The sequence below is a fragment of the Dendrobates tinctorius genome, unplaced genomic scaffold (assembly GCF_039654945.1).
Source record: "Dendrobates tinctorius isolate UK_male_01 unplaced genomic scaffold, ASM3965494v1 ptg000192l, whole genome shotgun sequence".
NCBI lineage: Eukaryota > Metazoa > Chordata > Amphibia > Anura > Dendrobatidae > Dendrobates > Dendrobates tinctorius.
The window spans coordinates 12,675,584-12,693,627 of NW_027361859.1; the positions used below are offsets into that span (position 1 = coordinate 12,675,584).

Consider the following 18,044-nt stretch of genomic DNA (forward strand, 5'->3'; position numbering starts at 1 on the left):
CACACGGCTTCGCTCCATACACTTCGTACACACATGGCTCCGCTCTGTATACCTTGTACACGCGTGGCTCCTCTCCATACACCTCGTACACGTGTGGCTCCGCTCCGTACACCTCGTACACACACGGCTCCGCTCTGTACACCTCGTACACACACGTCTCTGCTCTGTACTCCTCGTACACACACGGCTCCGCTCTGTACACCTCGTACACACACGGCTCCGCTCTGTACACACGGCTCCGCTCTGTACACCTCGTACACACACAGCTCTGCTCTGTACACCTCGTACACACACGGCTCTGCTCTGCACACCTCGTACACACGGCTCAGCTCCGTACACCAAGTACACACGCGGCTCCACTCCGCACACGTCGTACACACGCGGCTCCGCTCCATACACCTCGTACACACACGGCTCCGCTCCGTACACCTCGTACACACGGCTTTGCTCCATACACTTTGCACACATGCAGATCCGCTCAGTACTCCACGTACACACGGCTCCGCTCCATACACCTTGTACACATGCGGCTCTGCTACATCCACACTATAAACCCCTCCTGACCCCACACATAAACTTCCCCTCATCCAGCACCATGACAACCAGCACAGCAGAGTCCTGCATACACTAAGGCCCCTGATCATGTGACCCCTGACTCCTCCCCTCCTGTGACCTCATCACAGGTCCTGTGCGCACAGAACAGCCATATGTGGTGTGCGGCTCAGAAGGTGGAGGTAGGTGGATAGGGTCAGTGTCAGCACCTGAGCATGTGTCGGGACCCTGAGCAGACGAAGGGGCCCACTTGCCATCGGGGACTCAGGCGCACTATGGGGGTCCGGTGCCTGTGCCCTCGAGTGGCCACCCTCTGCTTGCTCAGGGCACGGCTACTTGCGATACTTGCCTCTCCCCGCTTCACCGTTGTGGCGTCTTCCGTGTCCTCTAACTGTGATGTTCAGGTCAGAGGGTGCAATGACATCACGTCTGTGCGCTCTCTGATCTGAACAGTCACAGAGCCAAGAGTCAGAAGACGCCGATGCTGAAGAGTAAAGAGAAGAGCAGTGGCCAGCGAGGAGAGGGGAGGATTTCATTTTATTCCCTTTTTGAGGCATCATATGGGGCCAATTATATACTGGAGGAATTTATGGGGCTCATTATGTATGATGTATTATGTAGGGCCCATCATATACTGGGGTATTATATATAGAGCCCATCATATACTGGGGCATTATATATAGGGCCATCATATTTTGTATGGAGTATTATATTGAGCCCACTATTCTGTATGGAGCAATATATATGATTCATTATTCTGTATGGAGCAATATATGGGGCTCATTATTCTATAAGGAGCAATATATAGGTCTCATTACATTGTATGGAGCATTATATGGGGCTCATTATATTGTATGGCGCATTATATGGGGCTCATTATTCTGTATGGAGCAATATATGGGGTCATTATTCTGTATGGAGCAATATATGGGGCTCATTATACTGTAGAGTGCATTATATGTAGGTCACTACACTGTATGGTGCATTATATGGGGCTCATTATACTGTATGGTGCATTATATGAGGCTCATTATTCTGTATGGAGCAATATATGGGGCTCATTATTCTGTATGGAGCAATATATGGGGCTCATTATTCTGTATGGAGCAATATATGGGGCTCATTATTCTGTATGGAGCAATATATGGGGCTCATTATTCTGTATGGAACAATATATGGGATTCATTATTCTGTAAGGAGCAATATATGGGGCTCATTATTCTGTATGGAGCAATATATGGGGCTCATTATTCTGTATGGAGCAATATATAGGGATCATTATTCTGTACGGAAAATATATGGGGTTCATTATTCTGTTTGGAGCAATATATGGGGTTCGTTATTCTGTATGGAGTAATATATTGGGCTCATTCTGTATGGAGCAATATATGGGCTCATTATTCTGTATGGAGTAATATATAGAGATCATTATTCTGCATTGAGCAATATATGGGGTTCATTATTCTGTATGGAGCAATATATGGGGCTCATTATACTGTATGGAGCAATATATGGGGCTCATTATTCTGTATGGAGCAATATATAGGGATCAGTATTCTGTATGGAGCACTATGTGGTGCCCATAATATTGTATGGAGAACTATACTGTCTGGTTTCTGAGCTGTTGATATCACTCATGTAATGTAAGAAGTAAATGAAATCTTTGGCATTGTACTATATCTACAAGTGCTTCTCACAAAATTAGAATATAATCAAAAAGTTAATTTATTTCAGTTCTTCAATACAAACAGAGAAACTAATATATAGAGTCATTAGACACAGTGATCTATTTCAAGTGTTTATTTCTGCTAATGTTGATGATAATGGCTTACAGCCAATGAAAACCCAAAAGTCATTGTCTCAGTAAATTAGAATACTTTATAACACCAGCTTGAAAATTGATTTTAAAATCTGAAGTGTTGGCCTACTGAAATGTATGTTCAGTAAATGCACTCAATGCTTGGTCGGGGCTCCTTTGGCATCAATTACTGCATTGATGTGGCGTGGCATGGAGGCGATCAGTCTGTGGCACTGCTGAGGTGTTGTCACGATCCATCCTTGGATCCGTGGCAGATCTGGATTCTCACATATAAACTTTTTTCCTTTCAGGCCATTGGGGGTTTATGTCAGATTTTTCTCCCGGTGGCCGCTGGTGTAATTACATGGCTGTTGAGTTTCCTGTTGCAGGTGGTGACTACTCCCACCTGCCTTCAAAGGGTCACCTGATGCATCAGCTGACCGACGGTGTTAGAGGTCATTCTGCAGCGACAACGCTGAGGAGGAGCTTGCTGGGAGCAGTGGTGCCTCAGCTGTTCATGGTGTATCTGGTGTCGTGATCCTGCTGTGCAGTGCTTTACAGCAGAAAGCTAAGTGTTATTTGTCTTTACCTTGTTTGTCATATCTTCCCTTGGTGTCGTATTAGTGCAGCGGTGGGACCAGTGTCTGCACTTGCCAATTCCCTACTTAGGGATAGGTGCAGGGCAAGCGAGGGCTAAGGTATCCTGCTCGGCGACGGTTTGAATGAAACCATATAGGGACGTCAGGAAGACCAGGGCACATCCTTATGAGAGTGTCCATTCCCCTGTTCTCTATTGCAGGGCCCACCGTTGTAATTGTGTCCCCTTGTTTGTTCTGTTGTTGGTGACTGACCTACTGGTGGGTCGTTTCATACCTGGTCAGTCACTATCGTGACAGGTGTTATGGAAGCCCAGGTTGCTTTGATAGCAGCCTTCATCTCATCTGCAATGTTGGGTCTGATGTCTCTCATCTTCCTCTTGACAAAACTCCATAGATTCTATGGGGTTAAGGTCAGGCGAGTTTGCTGGCTGATCAAGCACAATGATACTGTTGTTTGAAAACCAGGTATTGGTACTTTTAGCAGTGTGGACAGGGGCCAAATCCTGGCCGATGTGTTTTTTAATAATACCAGCAACCTTGTTGTTTTCCTCAAAATAGGTAATTACCATTGGAATTCTTTTAAGATTTTTCTTTTTATTGGCTCCGCCACAAAGGACACTTTTTCGTTCCAAAGAGTCGACTTTTACCTCCCACTTCTCCAGTAACGTTTTTGCGCAATTCCCCTGCAAAAAATTTTTTTTCATATCTTTATAACAAGAGTTAATAGTCTCTTCCTCACTAAATATTCTTTTTGTTCAAAAAACCAACAAATCCAAAAATTAAACTTCCGTTTCTGAATGGATCATAGTAAATTTAAGGTCATTGTCTATCTTGTTCAAAAGTTAGGAAAACAAATCAATTCGGATACAGTAACAGTCTAGAGGAGGAAGACAATGTCTATGTACCTCCACCATCTTAACACTTTGGGGAAGTCATGCGATACATAGACGAGGTCCTCCTCCAACACTGACATCATCAAATTGGCATAATCTGTTGTCATATTGGCTTCCATTGCAGTCCCTCTTTGTTGAATATAGAAATCATTTCCAAAAAGAAAATAATTATTTAATATTATCTCAAGTAATTTAAGTATGAACTCAATACTTCTCTGTGTATAGTTTGTCCATAATGATATCACCACCTTTGTCTGCTGACTTTATGGTGATGTTGCCATCATTAAACCCTTCCCGACATGTGCTATATGTATGTGTGTGTATATATATATATATATATGTATATATATTATATATTGTAGGGATTCAACTCGCTCAAGAGCAACGGGAGTCAATCAGGAGGCATGTTCCTTTAAAAGTTCATGGGGTTTATTGCTTCATAACTCATAAAGCAGCACAAAACACAAGGAATAGCCTTTAGTTCAGGCGGAAGCAAGCATAAATGTCCATTATTTCAGGCTCAGTCCTGGAGCCTCAGCAAAACACAGGAGGCTTATCCCTCCTCACATACAGCCAATATACATAGGCCTCACCGGGTCAGCAGCCTCAGCACGTGGTCTTCAGGAAGGTAGCACACACCTTCCTCCACCTAAGCCTGCCGGGACCTTCCACATGGCCCAATCAGATCCATGCGCTCTCTCATGTGACCTACCCTGGCCACCTTATATGGTCCATAGCCACGCCCACTGGGTCACATGGCTATGACCTCATCACTGGTCCTTCACACACTCACAGTCTTTTACAACAGGCATTCTTAAACACACCCCCTGGGTGGGTTTGCAGGTAACTAGTCCTGCCCATCTCTCCAGCTACCTGAAGGTTTCTCCCTAACACATTGACACGAAAGATCAGCTCTGCTGATCAGCACATAAGCAAGCCTCCATCCCAAGGCCACCCACCTTGATACATAACGATCCTTTAGTACCCTGATCCTGTTACCACTCTGGACAAGGTTATCCGTTCATCCTGAGACACCCACACAGCACCCCCTAGCGGACACAGTACAAAGTACTAAATGTCCAACTGGGGGTCTGTATGTGGGGGAGACAGGGCAAAAGCTTAGAACAAGGATGAATGCTCATCGTCACACAATAAGAGAAAAAAGAATGGATCTACCTGTGGCAAAACATTTCTGTATCCCTGATCACAGCAGCATGGATATGAAATTACTGGTATTGAAAGGTAACTTCACATCTCAGAGAGAGAGACGAGTTTGGGAGTACAAATTTATGACGAACTTTGACACTCTCAGTGCTGGAATGAATGTGTCGCATGGATTTATGTCTTTTTACATCAATTAAGGAATTTCCTTTTAAAACCTTGCGGGGCAACACAGAACCAGACCCCAATCAGAGGACCATAAAACATCCAGACTCCTTATCTATGAACTGGTCCAATGTTTATATTTATGTTTCTCCCTCTCCCATATTGATAGTTCTGCTTCACGTCACTTGTCTTATCTATTGCATTTTTTCTAGGCTGTATTGTGCATAAATATGTGACTTCAGATTTTGTATTAGTCTAGCCTGATGAAGAGACCTGAGTAGTCTTGAAAGCTTGCAATGTATTACCATCTTTTCAGTTAGCCATTAAAAGGTATCAACTACTGAGGACTCTCAATCCTGAATATTTTTCTATCCACTGGCTAACACGGTACAAAGATATACATCTTTCCTGTACTCCTAGTACTGAGTTACACTGGAGTTCCTCCTGACAGATGTTCCCAGGAACTCTACTTGTACGGCAGACAGCTGTAGCCTGCTTCGGGGACTCCTTGCTAATAAAGTCCTGGCTCACTATCCAAGTTCCTGTTGTGCCTCCAAGTCTTAGATGGGAGTAGTGCATTTACAGCCCACTACTCCACCGGTGTCTGCTGCAGAACCATTAGTGTCCATACAACCTCGGGGACCGGGACCCAGCCTTGCGCTTAGAACTTCTAGGCAGGGTTCTTCCTCTAACCCACGTCCTCTGTTCCCTTTTATTCCTACGTTCCGTACTTGTCTTTGCTTCTTATGGAAGATCAGGTTTCTGTTCAATGTCTTTCTCCTTTCCTTTCCTGTGCCAGCTGGCTCAGATCACTGAGGCAGCTGCAGCACTCCTTCCTCCATCCCTCTCTCAGGGATCTTCTCTCCTCACTCCTCTCTGAGTGACTCTCTCACTCACTGACCTCGAACTGACTGACTGAAATTCTAAACCTTCCCCCTCTTTTACGTATTCTAACTCCACCCGCCTCCCAGCACGTTTAGTGTTCCAAGCAGGGAGCCACCAAAGGTGCTCTGCTACACTCCAAGCAGGTAGCCGCAATGTGGCTTTGCTGAACTACTGTGTTGTGTGGGATGCGAGTGTTGGAGCGTGGTCAGGAGCCTCCAACTTACCTGGATGGTGGGGCACCACACCTCAGGAGGAGGTGCAGTACCTCTGTGGTGACTGAGCCTCAGGGGCGCCACACATGGTCCTCTCACCCCTAATCCTGGTATGCATGGTCTCCTCACCCCCTATCCTGGTATGCATGGTCCTCTCACCCCCCCCATCCTGGTATGCATGGTCCTCTCACCCCCCCATCCTGGTATGCATGGTCCTTTCACCCCCCCTATCCTGGTATGCATGGTCCCCTCACCCCCCCTATCCTGGTATGCAAGGTCACCTCACCCCCTAATCCTGGTATGCATGGTCTCCTCACCCCCTATCCTGGTATGCATGGTCCTCTCACCCCCCCTATCCTGGTATGCATGGTCCCCTAACCCCCATTTCCTGGTATGCATGGTCATCTCCCCCCCCTATCCTGGTATGCATGGTCCCCTCACCCCCCCAATCCTGGTATGCATGGTCTCCTCACCCCCTATCTTGGTATGCATGGTCCTCTCACCCCCCCTATCCTGGTATGCATGGTCCTCTCACCCCCCCCATCCTGGTATGCATGGTCATCTCACCCCCCCTATCCTGGTATGCATGGTCATCTTCCCCCCCCTATCCTGGTATGCATGGTCACCTCACCCCCTAATCCTGGTATGCATGGTCTCCTCACCCCCTATCCTGGTATGCATGGTCCTCTCACCCCCCTATCCTGGTATGCATGGTCCCCTCACCCCCCTAGCCTGGTATACATGGTCTCCTCACCCCCTATCCTGGTATGCATGTTCCTCTCACCCTTGTATCCTGGTATGCATGGTCCCCTCACCCCACTTTCCTGGTATGCATGGTCCCCTCACCCCCCTATCCTGGTATGCATGGTCCCCTCACCCCCCTAGCCTGGTATACATGGTCTCCTCACCCCCTATCCTGGTATGCATGTTCCTCTCACCCTTGTATCCTGGTATGCATGGTCCCCTCACCCCACTTTCCTGGTATGCATGGTCCCCTCACCCCCCTATCCTGGAATGCATGGTCCCCTCACCACCCTTTCCTGGTATGCATGGTCCTCTCACCCCTAATCCTGGTATGCATGGTCTCCTCACCCCCTATCCTGGTATGCATGGCCTCCTCACCCCCTATCCTGGTATGCATGGTCCTCTCACACCCCCTATCCTGGTATGCATGGTATCCCGCGGCAGTGTCACTTGCGCAGAAGCAGTTCGTGACCGCAAGGCCACGAACTGTTCCTGCACAAGTGACATACACATCTCCGCTATTCGCAGCGCTGGCGCAGTAACAGCCGTGTCGTTACTACGCATGCGCGGGAATAGCGGTGACGTGTATGTGACTTGCGCAGGCAGAGATCGTGGCCGCAAAGCCATGAACTGCGCCTACACAAGTGAGATTCACATCACCGCTATTCACGCGCATTCTCAGTAAGAGCCACAACTGCGCACTCTACCGGCGCATGCGTGGAAACGACGGCGCTGTTACTGCACCTGCGTGGGGAATAGTGGTGACATCTATGTTTTACTTGTGTAGCAGCAGTAACAGCCTTATGGCCATGAACTGCGCCTGCGCAAGTGACAGATATACGTCACCGCTATTCCCAGTAACAGCCATAACTGCGCGGTGTACCCCCGCATGCTTACTTACTTTTTTGATTATCTCACGCAGCACAAACTTCTCCACAGTCCCATACTGTGTATCAATTTTGTCTACTATCTGAGACACAAAAATACTGTCTACTACTGGTATCTACATAGTTCATACCACTGAGGCACTGCTTCTGGATTTGCCATTTTAACTGTACTCAGCAAAAAAATAGCTAAAAATATTTGTCCTCATCACCATTACGGCACAAAGAAAGCCAGTACCAAGGAAGAAACAGTGCACAATGGGTGAAATAGGTCAAATGACCCAACACATACAATACAAAATGCAGAGGGATGATATAGAACAGATATGTTGGAAAGCGCAAACGGTGTGAGACATGTCCACTGCTCTTGTTAGCACCACTAAGCATGCATAGATGTTCATTTTACTGGTCTATTTCTAGTGTAATATATTCAGGAGAGGCATCCAGGCCCCCGATGAATTTTAGTAGTGACTCGACCAATACAACATCACATAGCGTAGAGTTTCTTAGTCTCACTGCTCTTACAGTAAAGAATCTACTTTTGTGATTATGATGAAACCTTCTTTCCTCCAGAGCAGTATTTTCCAAACTCCAGTCCTCACAGCCGCCAACACATCATGTTTTCAGGATTTCCTTTGTATTGCACCGATGATGGAATTATTAAGGCATGAGAAATGGCCGCAGGTTCTGTCCCCTGTGCAATCCTAAGGAGATTCTAAAAACATGATGTGTTTGGGGCCACAATGACTGGAGTTTGGGAAACACTGTTCTAGGTGTAGAGGATGCCCACTTGTCCCCATTGCAGGCCTATTCCATCACAGTGCTCCTACAGAGAGGCAGAATCCATCAACATGACTGTCCACAAGCAGGTCCCGTCCTGGGGGTTTTAGGCCAGGTGCCCACGACCCGGAAGTGGCAGCGCTTTGAACGCAATGTGCCAATGTATGTTCGCTGCGTCCAAAGTGCCGCCGTCTGTTGAACGCAGGTGAATCCTCTGTGATCACTGAACCGTGCGGATTCACCACATCCAATACATTTCTATGGGTGAAATTTCTCTTGCAGACACTAGCGTCTCTGCAATAGAAATAGGCATGCTGCGGTCTGAAGAGACGCGTGATACATGTCTGTCTCCATGGGTGAGCCGCGGGCGTCTGTGGACGCTGTGCTGGTCCCCAGATACAATTACTATTCAGCCGTTCAGTTTGTATATTTTGCTATGTAGGTTTTGCATTGCTTCATCAGTTAGGTGTATTACTATTGATAGACATACTGCTATGCGCCATCTGCTGGCCAATATTTGTTACCCATGATTTCTGTCATTCTAATGTAGTATTCATGTGGATGTGTTTTCACTGCAGTTCATGGGTCACTTCCTCTCAGCAGCCATTTTCCCTTCATCGTGCTGTGACAAAAGTCACTCAGTTATCGGGCTTCTGAAAGCATCAATTTCTGACCAACAACAACACACCACAACGACAACAACAATAACATCAGCAAACAACTGCAAACTGTGCCAGGGACTTCAGAGAGAGTTACTGCATTGTACCCACAAGTATTCTGCTGTCTCCAGGTTGTAAATAAACCCAGATTTGAGTTGTACCAACGCCGAGGTTCTACATTAAAGTCGGCGGACGCCGAGTGTGGAAATGGTCCTGTCTGCTCCTCATCTAGCAACACGGAGGAAGGATTCTCACAGCACAGATCAATCAGCTAAACCTCTATTCACCCTATGTGGAGACAGAACAGACGCATAGCGGACCTGCGATTTCTTGAAACAGCTGGACGGTGCGGGTTGGATGATAATAATAATAATCTTTATTTTTATATAGCGCTAACTGAAAGTACAGTGCATTGCGAAAGTATTCGGCCCCGTGGAACTTTTCAACCTTTTTCCACATGTCATGCTTCAAACATAAAGATACCAAATGTAAATTTTTGGTGAAGAATCAACATCAAGTGGGACACAATTGTGAAGTTGAACGAAATGTATTGGTTATTTTAAATTTTTGTGGAAAGTCAAAAACTGAAAAGTGGGGTGTGCAATATTACTCGGCCCCTTTACTTTCACTGCAGCAAACTCACTCTAGAAGTTCATCGTGGATCTCTGAATGATCCAATGTTGTCCTAAATGACTAATGATGATAAATATAATCCACCTGTGTGTAATCAAGTCTCTGTATAAATGCACCTGCTCTGTGATAGTCTCAAGGTTCTGTTTGAAGCACAGAGAGCATCATGAAGACCAAGGAACACAACAGGCAGGTCCGTGATACTGTTGTGGAGAAGTTTAAAGCTGGATTTGGATACAAAATGATTTCCAAAACTTTAAACATCCCAAGGAGCACATTGCAAGCGATCATATAGAAATGGAAGGAGTATCATACCACTGCATATCTACCAAGACCCGGCCGTTCCTCTAAACTTGCATCTCAAACAAGGAGAAGACTGATCAGAGATGCAGCCAATAGGCCCATGATCACTCTGGATGAACTGCAGAGATCTACAGCTGAGGTGGAACAGTCTGTCCATAGGACAACAATTAGTCGTACATTGCACAAATCATACTTTTATGGAAGAGTGGCAAGAAGAAAGCCTTTTCTCAAAGATATCCATAAAATGTGTTGTTTAAAGTTTGCAACAAGCCACCTGGGAGACACACCAAACATGTGGAAGAAGGTGCTCTGGTCAGATGAAACCAAAATCTAACTTTTTGGCAACAATGCCAAACGATATGTTTGGTTTAAAGGCAACACAGCTCATCACCCTGAACACATCATCCCCACTGTCAAACATGGTGGTGGCAGCATCATGGTTTGGGCCTGCTTTTCTTCAGCAGGGACAGGGAAGATGATAAAAAAAATGGATGGAAAATGGATGGAGCCAAATGCAGGACCATTCTTGAAGAAAACCTGTTGGAGTCTGCAAAAGACCTGAGACTGGGACAGAGATTTGTCTTCCAATAAGACAATGATACAAACATAAAGCAAAATCTGCAATGGAATGGTTCACAAATAAACGTATCCAGGTGTTAGAATGGCCAAGTCAAAATCCAGACCTGAATCCAATCGAGAATCTGTGAAAAGAGCTGAAAACTGCTGTTCACAAACGATCTCCATCAAACCTCACTGAGCTCAAGCTGTTTGCCAAGGAAGAATGGGGAAGAATTTCAGTCTCTTGATGTGCAAAACTGATAGAGACATACCCCAAGCGACTTGCAGCTGTAATCGCAGCAAAAGGTGGCGCAACAAAGTATTAAGTTAAAGGGGCCGAATAATATTGCACGCCCCACTTTTCAGTTTTTGATTTTCCACAAAAATGTAAAATAACCAATAAATTTTGTTCAACTTCACAATTGTGTCCCACTTGTTGTTGATTCTTCACCAAAAATTTACATTTGGTATCTTTATGTTTGAAGCACGATATGTGCGAATACTTTCGCAAGGCACTGTATGTAGTGTCCAACCCGCAGCGTTTTCTGATCGTGGGCACATACCCTTAGAGGTTGTAGTATATGGCAGAAGATTATTGTCAGGAATTTGGAATATGTATATTGTACAGAGGTCGGGAACAGAAACTGAGAGCAAAGGGCCCCTGTGCAAGAATTCTGTATGGATCCCCACCCGAAGAGATAGGGGAGAATCCAGCTCCGAGGCCTAAAATCAAATTTCTTCAATTGTATCCACTTTAAAACAAACGCTGGGCTGTGTGACAGGCGAGATTCAATCCATAGACGGGAGAGCGCCTGTTTCAAATGAACGCGTTTCAAACACACACGGGTTCTCAGACTCGGCTATGGACGAGCAAAGGGCTTTGATTGCAAAACGACACTTCAGGGGAAACAAATAAGGAAATTACAAACATTCACAAATAAATTTAAAAAAAAACTGGACTTGCTGCCAACTGGCAAAATATGAGAATAAAGACCGTATTAATAATGCAGTATTATCTAAGATTTAAACCCGAAGGAACTCGTGTGTTTAATAAATATATCCAAAAAGCTCGTCTGTTAAGAGTAACAATAAAATGGTGGTAAATATTAGAGATATTACGTGTGGTGGGCTGAGAGATGTCATGAAGGTTTTCCCTTATTCTGTTTGTCAATTTACGAATTGTTGAACCTACATATTGGAGTTTACATGCTGAACACTCAATGATATAAACGACATGGTCAGAATGGCAATTTAAAGAATTCTTTATTTTATAACTCTTTTCATTTTCAGTATCTGAAACCCCCTCTGTATTATGGATCCGCACCCCCATATAACACGTCATCCATAAAACCAAGTTGTATACACATAAGTACCATACAAACATGACTCGCTCGTCACACAAGGAAAAAAGAAACAAGTGCAGCGGACACAAAAATACAGTACAGAAAAAACAGCACAAACACATTATTGCTTACTTACCAGGGCTGTGGAGTCGGTAAGCCAAACCTGCAACTCCGACTCCTCAATTTCCCTTCCAACGACTCCACGACTCTGACTCCAACATATATTGCTTATATTTAAGTGAAAAATGTATTGTAGTACAATGTGAACATCAGACATTTAATCATTTTTATGATACAATAATCAAGACATTTAGATAGAACATAATATCTATTTATTGGAATACAACTTTACAACACAAAAAACTGTAATAAATTGTAAATATGTAACACACTATGTAATATTGATTACATATATATATATATATATATACAGTATATATATATATATATAACACTATGTAATAAACTATGTAAGTGGCAAAAAACAGTTTTCAACAAAAACATACTAAATAACATTTGTGCAGTCTATGAATTTGTTCTAAGAAATAGAATTGCCTCCATCAGATTCTCCTTCATAGATGACCTCACATCTGACCTAATAATTTTAAGGCCAGAGAACAACCTCTCTTCACTAACTTGGGTTGGAGGCAAAGCCGTAACCACATGGGCAACATCTCTAACAATTTCCGGGTATAAAGGAATTGCCTCATGCACAGTCAGTTTTGATGAACGGTTGAATTTTTCTTTTTCTTTGAGAGCAAGTGAAACATTTTGCTGAAATATGGTCAATCTGCTTGCTATAGGAGACGGAGTGAAATCTTTTTCCTTGCAGCAACGCTTTTACTGCTCCATATCATCCAAAAACTTGTCAAAGTCAAACTCCTCATCTGATGAGGATGAAGATACGGCAGCAGTAGCACTGTCAGGACCCAAGTCCTCTTGCGCCTGGCAGTCCTCCTGTAGGCCACTCATCCTAACTGCTAACTCAGTCAGAGCTTCTTTTCCTTTAGTAAGCTGTTGATCATCAAGCAATATACGATGACTTGGGTCCACATAAACAGCTGCCAGAAAAATGTTATTTTCCAATAGCTGTGTCTCTCTCCGTTTCATTGAAGCAGAAATGCCATCTGCTATTAAATCTCCTCTTTGGGACAGTCAAAATAGCAAGTTCTTCCACTCCCTTATGAAAATGCCAGGAGTTAAATCCTCAGCTTGTAAGTTTTTAGTCACGGTAAATAGGTGATTAAGCAATTCCTTCAATTCAGCCACCTGTTTCCATTGACCTTCATTTAGGGTTACCTGAGGGTTCGCCATATCTATAAGAAGCGGTTTTAGCCAGGATCAAAACTAGGGGGGGGCAGAACCTTATACTGTTCCGCAGAATCTCATACTGCACACCTCAGCTGCTGCAGAACGTTATACTGCACACCCGTACACTTGAAAATAAAGCCTGCACTTTAAGATGTGGTGAATGCAGTCTATTTATTCCAACTATCAATTGATGTTGATGTGTTACTGAAGACCAGCAATGCCTGTCCTGGGCGTCCTTTTGGGCAGCTATGAGGTGTAGCTGACTGGTGCTAAAAAAAAAAGGAGTGTTAGTCTGTGTACTACCCGGCTTTCATTCTTTTTGGTACAGATATGATATGGATAGACAGATATGGATAAATGGATATATAGATCAGATTTCTAATCTGCTTTTGCTATTGAAAACATTATCTATGAGCTCAAAAACCTTTCAGGTGATGCGGTTTTTTAAAAAGCTGATCAGCTTTTGCAGCTGAAAAACGTATCCTCAAAAAACGCAGCAACAACGCTGTGTGTGAATGTAGCCTTAGATCAGGAATATAACAGCCATTTATAGGACATTTCATAACTTTCCCAAATTCCTATGAAAAAATATTCAGCACATTCTGCATTGAACTACTGTACCCAATTTATTATATATTTTAAGAGTCGGAGTTGGTCCATTTTATACTGACTCCGACTCCACCAAAATGAGCTCCGACTCCACGACTCTGACTCCACAGCCCTGTTACTTACCTCATCCGATCCTGCCTCCATTCCACCACGATGCATCCTGCACTTAGAGTAGAGGGAACTAAATGTTAAGCTCCGTCCCCAGCATTGCTAACTTCTGCCACCATGACTTGCTCGTCACACAAGTACCATGCACACCCTTAACACAAGCACAATGCACACATGTAATGCAAGCAAAATGCACACTCGTCACTCAAGCACAATGCACACTCGTCACTCAAGCACAATGCACACTCGTCAAACAAGCACCATGCACACTCATCACACAAGCACCATGCACACTCGTCACAAAAGTACACACCACGTCACACAAACATCATGCAAACACGTCACAAAACCACCTTCCAGGCACAAGCACCTTGTACACATATGACACAAGCACCATGTGAACTCGTCACACATGCACCATGCACGCACAAGCACATTTCACTCAAACACCATGCACACTCGTCACTCAATCAATGTGTACACACGCAACATGCAGACACATCACATGTCACACAGCCATCATGCAAACACTTCACACAACCACCATGCAGGCACAAGCACCTTGTACACATGTGACACAAGCAAAATGCACAGACGTCACACAAGCCCCGTGCACACTCGTCACATGAAACAAGTGCAGCGGACACAAAACATACAGTACAGAATAAAGAGCACAAACACATTCTAAACATGAAGTCACATTATTGCTTTCTTACCTTCTCCGATCCTGCCTCCATTCCACCACAATGCATCCTGCACTTAGAGTAGTGAGAACTAAATGTTAAGCTCATTCCCCAACATTGCTAAATTCTGCCCTCAGGGCAACAAATTTCAAGAAGTCTGCAAAGTCTCCCATATTAAATACACCGCACTCAGCATGACAAGAGGAGCCGGAGAGTGAAGTAGCCATAGATCTGCTATCACAGGGCGTCCTGCTGCCAGCACCCCACGCTTAGAAGGACGCTGTGCTGACTGCAGGAGCTGTCAAGGAATGAAGCTGTCTCACTCTCAGCAAGGGCCCACTGGGGATTTTACCGATATCCCACCATGCCAGTCCAACCCTGTTCTTAGAAGCCATGTTTGCTTTTGACAGCAGCAAGTGATTTAACTGCCAGGGTTTTTGTTTCAGCCGCACCTGTGTGGTCCCTGCGGTGTACACCTATGTTCTGGTGCTGATTCCAATGTCGGTAAATGAGACGAGAATTAGCGTTATGGAAGATGAGTCTATGAGAAACGTATTCAGCTGCCGACTCCGAGGAGGAAACTGCTTGTTGTCTGTGGCCTAAATATATAGGTTTTATTAGTAGATGTAAAGAAGAAAACTAAATACTGTAAAATAATAAATCTCATTTGTTTCCCTTATTATCTCCAGTAATTGTATTATTACACAGGATTTTTATGGTGTTACATCGGCTCATCTTCTTCTCATTCAGGTCTCTACAATATCGGATCCTCTCAGTGAAGATCTTCTATATAAGAGAATTTTCATGATTTACCCATCAAGGATGGATATGGACAGAGACAAGATGGTGGAGAGGATATTACACCTCACCCTAGAGATCCTCTTCCGGCTTACTGGAGAGGTGAGAGATTCTGATGACGTCACATTACATCATTCTTATCTATGGGAATAACAGATGGACAGAACTGGAGAGGTGAGGACTCTGGAAATGTCTGTAGTGAGATTTATTAATGTGTCTCTCCATAACCAGGATTACACAGTAGTGAAGACCTCTAGTGAGCGCTGTCAGGAACCTGTGTCTGAGGGATGGGGAAGACCCCTCAGCCCAATCACTGGGCCTTCACCTCACCCCCTGATACATGAGGACATCAATGACCAGAAGATCCTAGAACTCACCTACAAGATGATTGAGCTGCTGACTGGAGAGGTGACACTGCTGGGAATGCTGGGACATTATACAGTAACGCTATGAAGGGATTTGGGGGATGACTTTATCATTGTATGTGTCAGGTTCCTATAAGATGTCAGGATGTCGCTGTCTACTTCTCCATGGAACAATGGGAGTATTTAGAAGGACACAAAGATCTGTACAAGGACGTCATGATGGAGGTTCCCCAGCCCCTCACATCACCAGGTAATGGACAGGACTAAATACACACGGTCTATAATTATCTGTATGTAAAGAATGAATTCAGTCCCTGTATGTGTTTCCTCCAGATCTATCCAGTAAGAGGACAACACCAGAGAGATGTTCCCATCCTCTTCTTCCACAGGACTGTAAGCAAGAAGATCCCAGTGTTCCTCAGGATCAGCAGGTAGATGGAGGGAAGGTGTCATGAGAGCTCCCCTATGATGTGTAGACGGCTGTGAAGGTTTTGTGCTCAGTCTTGTTTTATCCACCAGGATTATATGGTTTATACTTGTGTAATGAGAACAGTGGAGATGGCAGGATTAGGGCTGATCATAGATGTGACTTCTCCATCTGTCTGTGACTTTTACAAAATTTGTTTCAGGGTGAAGATCTGACCCAAATTCATACTACATATGTGAGGGGTGATGAGTGGCATAAAGAGGAGATTCCTACATATGACTACCCAGGTGAGTAGTCACCACTAAATGCAGAGAAGTCACAGATTGTCCTAAGCCACTGGCTGTGGCTGCTTTATCGGTGGTGTAGTCTGGACATATTACCATGATCACCATTTTGCCTCTAGACCACAACATTCTCCTCCACCCAAAATTGTTCAATTGACTTTGGGCATTGAAAGCCTTTTCCTATAGAACTTACAACCTGGAGTATCCACCTACCTCCTGGGATTAGAAGATGATGAACCGTTACCTGGCCAGATCTGTAAACTACAAAGCCAAATGACAGTGTACGTAGAATGTGCTGACAGGTTAGAAAATCACTTAAAGAACAATATTATGATGGGCTTCTTAGAGAAAGTGGAGGGTAATGATGCTGTTGACTTCCTATAACCCTGATATCTTATTGGATGAATCTCCCTTCTCTCCCTTCTGTGCTGCTTAATGTGCTCATATGTTCTCTACAAGATGAGGTCCAAACTTTTCTAGCCAAACTTCACTTTTATAATTGAGAACATTAAATGAGCAGTGAGGCCAAGTGTGAATTTCTGTACAATAACAACACAGTTTCCCTATAAAAGCTACTAACTTCAAACAGTATCACTATAAACTACTTAAAATACAGCTGTTCCATGATATATCTCTAACCTGTGCGTGGCTGATGGCTGTAATATACATTTACATACACCTGCAGGAGATGTGTTGGCATGGGTCGAGCCCTGGTTTCATGGATTCTCTCCATGACATAAATTCCATTGTTTTATATCATAAGGAATTCAGATTACTGCACAATCTCTTCTGAAATGAGGAGCACTAATATTTTCTCTACACTTGTGGTGAGGAGTCGGACTCATAGTAGCTCCAATGGTCCACCATAAATGAGTGCAACTCCGGTTTAGTGTTGGCGCTCTCCCCTCATAGATACAGTTGAAATTAGAAGTTTACATTAACTATATAAAAAAGCACATATGCATCTTTTCTTAATATCTGACGTGAAATCAGAATAATCCTTTCCCGTTTTAGGTCAAATAGGATTATCATAATTATTATTATTTGCTATATACCAGAATAATGAGAGAGAATATGTTTTAAGACATTTTTATTACTTACTGCAAAGTCAAAAGTTTACGTACACTAAGATTACTTCTGGACTGACTGCATGATGATGTAATGTATTTGGAAGCTTCTGATAGCTTTTTTGCCAACATCTAATTAGAGACACACCTGTGGATGTATTTTAATGCACACCTGAAACACACTGCTTCTTTGTGTAGCAACATGGGAAAGTCTAAAGTAATAAAT

The 18,044-nt window shown here is 44.1% G+C and overlaps 1 protein-coding gene across 2 annotated transcripts in view; it reads left to right on the top strand.

Moving 5' to 3' along the window:
• The first annotated feature begins 649 nt into the window (after positions 1–649).
• Positions 650–18,044, top strand: part of LOC141055894 (uncharacterized) — a 46,530-nt gene continuing 29,135 nt past the window's right edge. For both annotated transcript variants that reach the window (XM_073552602.1, XM_073552603.1), the window contains exons 1-6: positions 650–734; positions 15,628–15,777; positions 15,907–16,083; positions 16,167–16,290; positions 16,374–16,471; positions 16,670–16,754. In XM_073552602.1, coding sequence (XP_073408703.1) covers positions 708–734; positions 15,628–15,777; positions 15,907–16,083; positions 16,167–16,290; positions 16,374–16,471; positions 16,670–16,754 — 661 coding nt within the window. In that variant the 5' untranslated portion in view covers positions 650–707. The remainder of the gene's footprint in view (positions 735–15,627; positions 15,778–15,906; positions 16,084–16,166; positions 16,291–16,373; positions 16,472–16,669; positions 16,755–18,044) is intronic.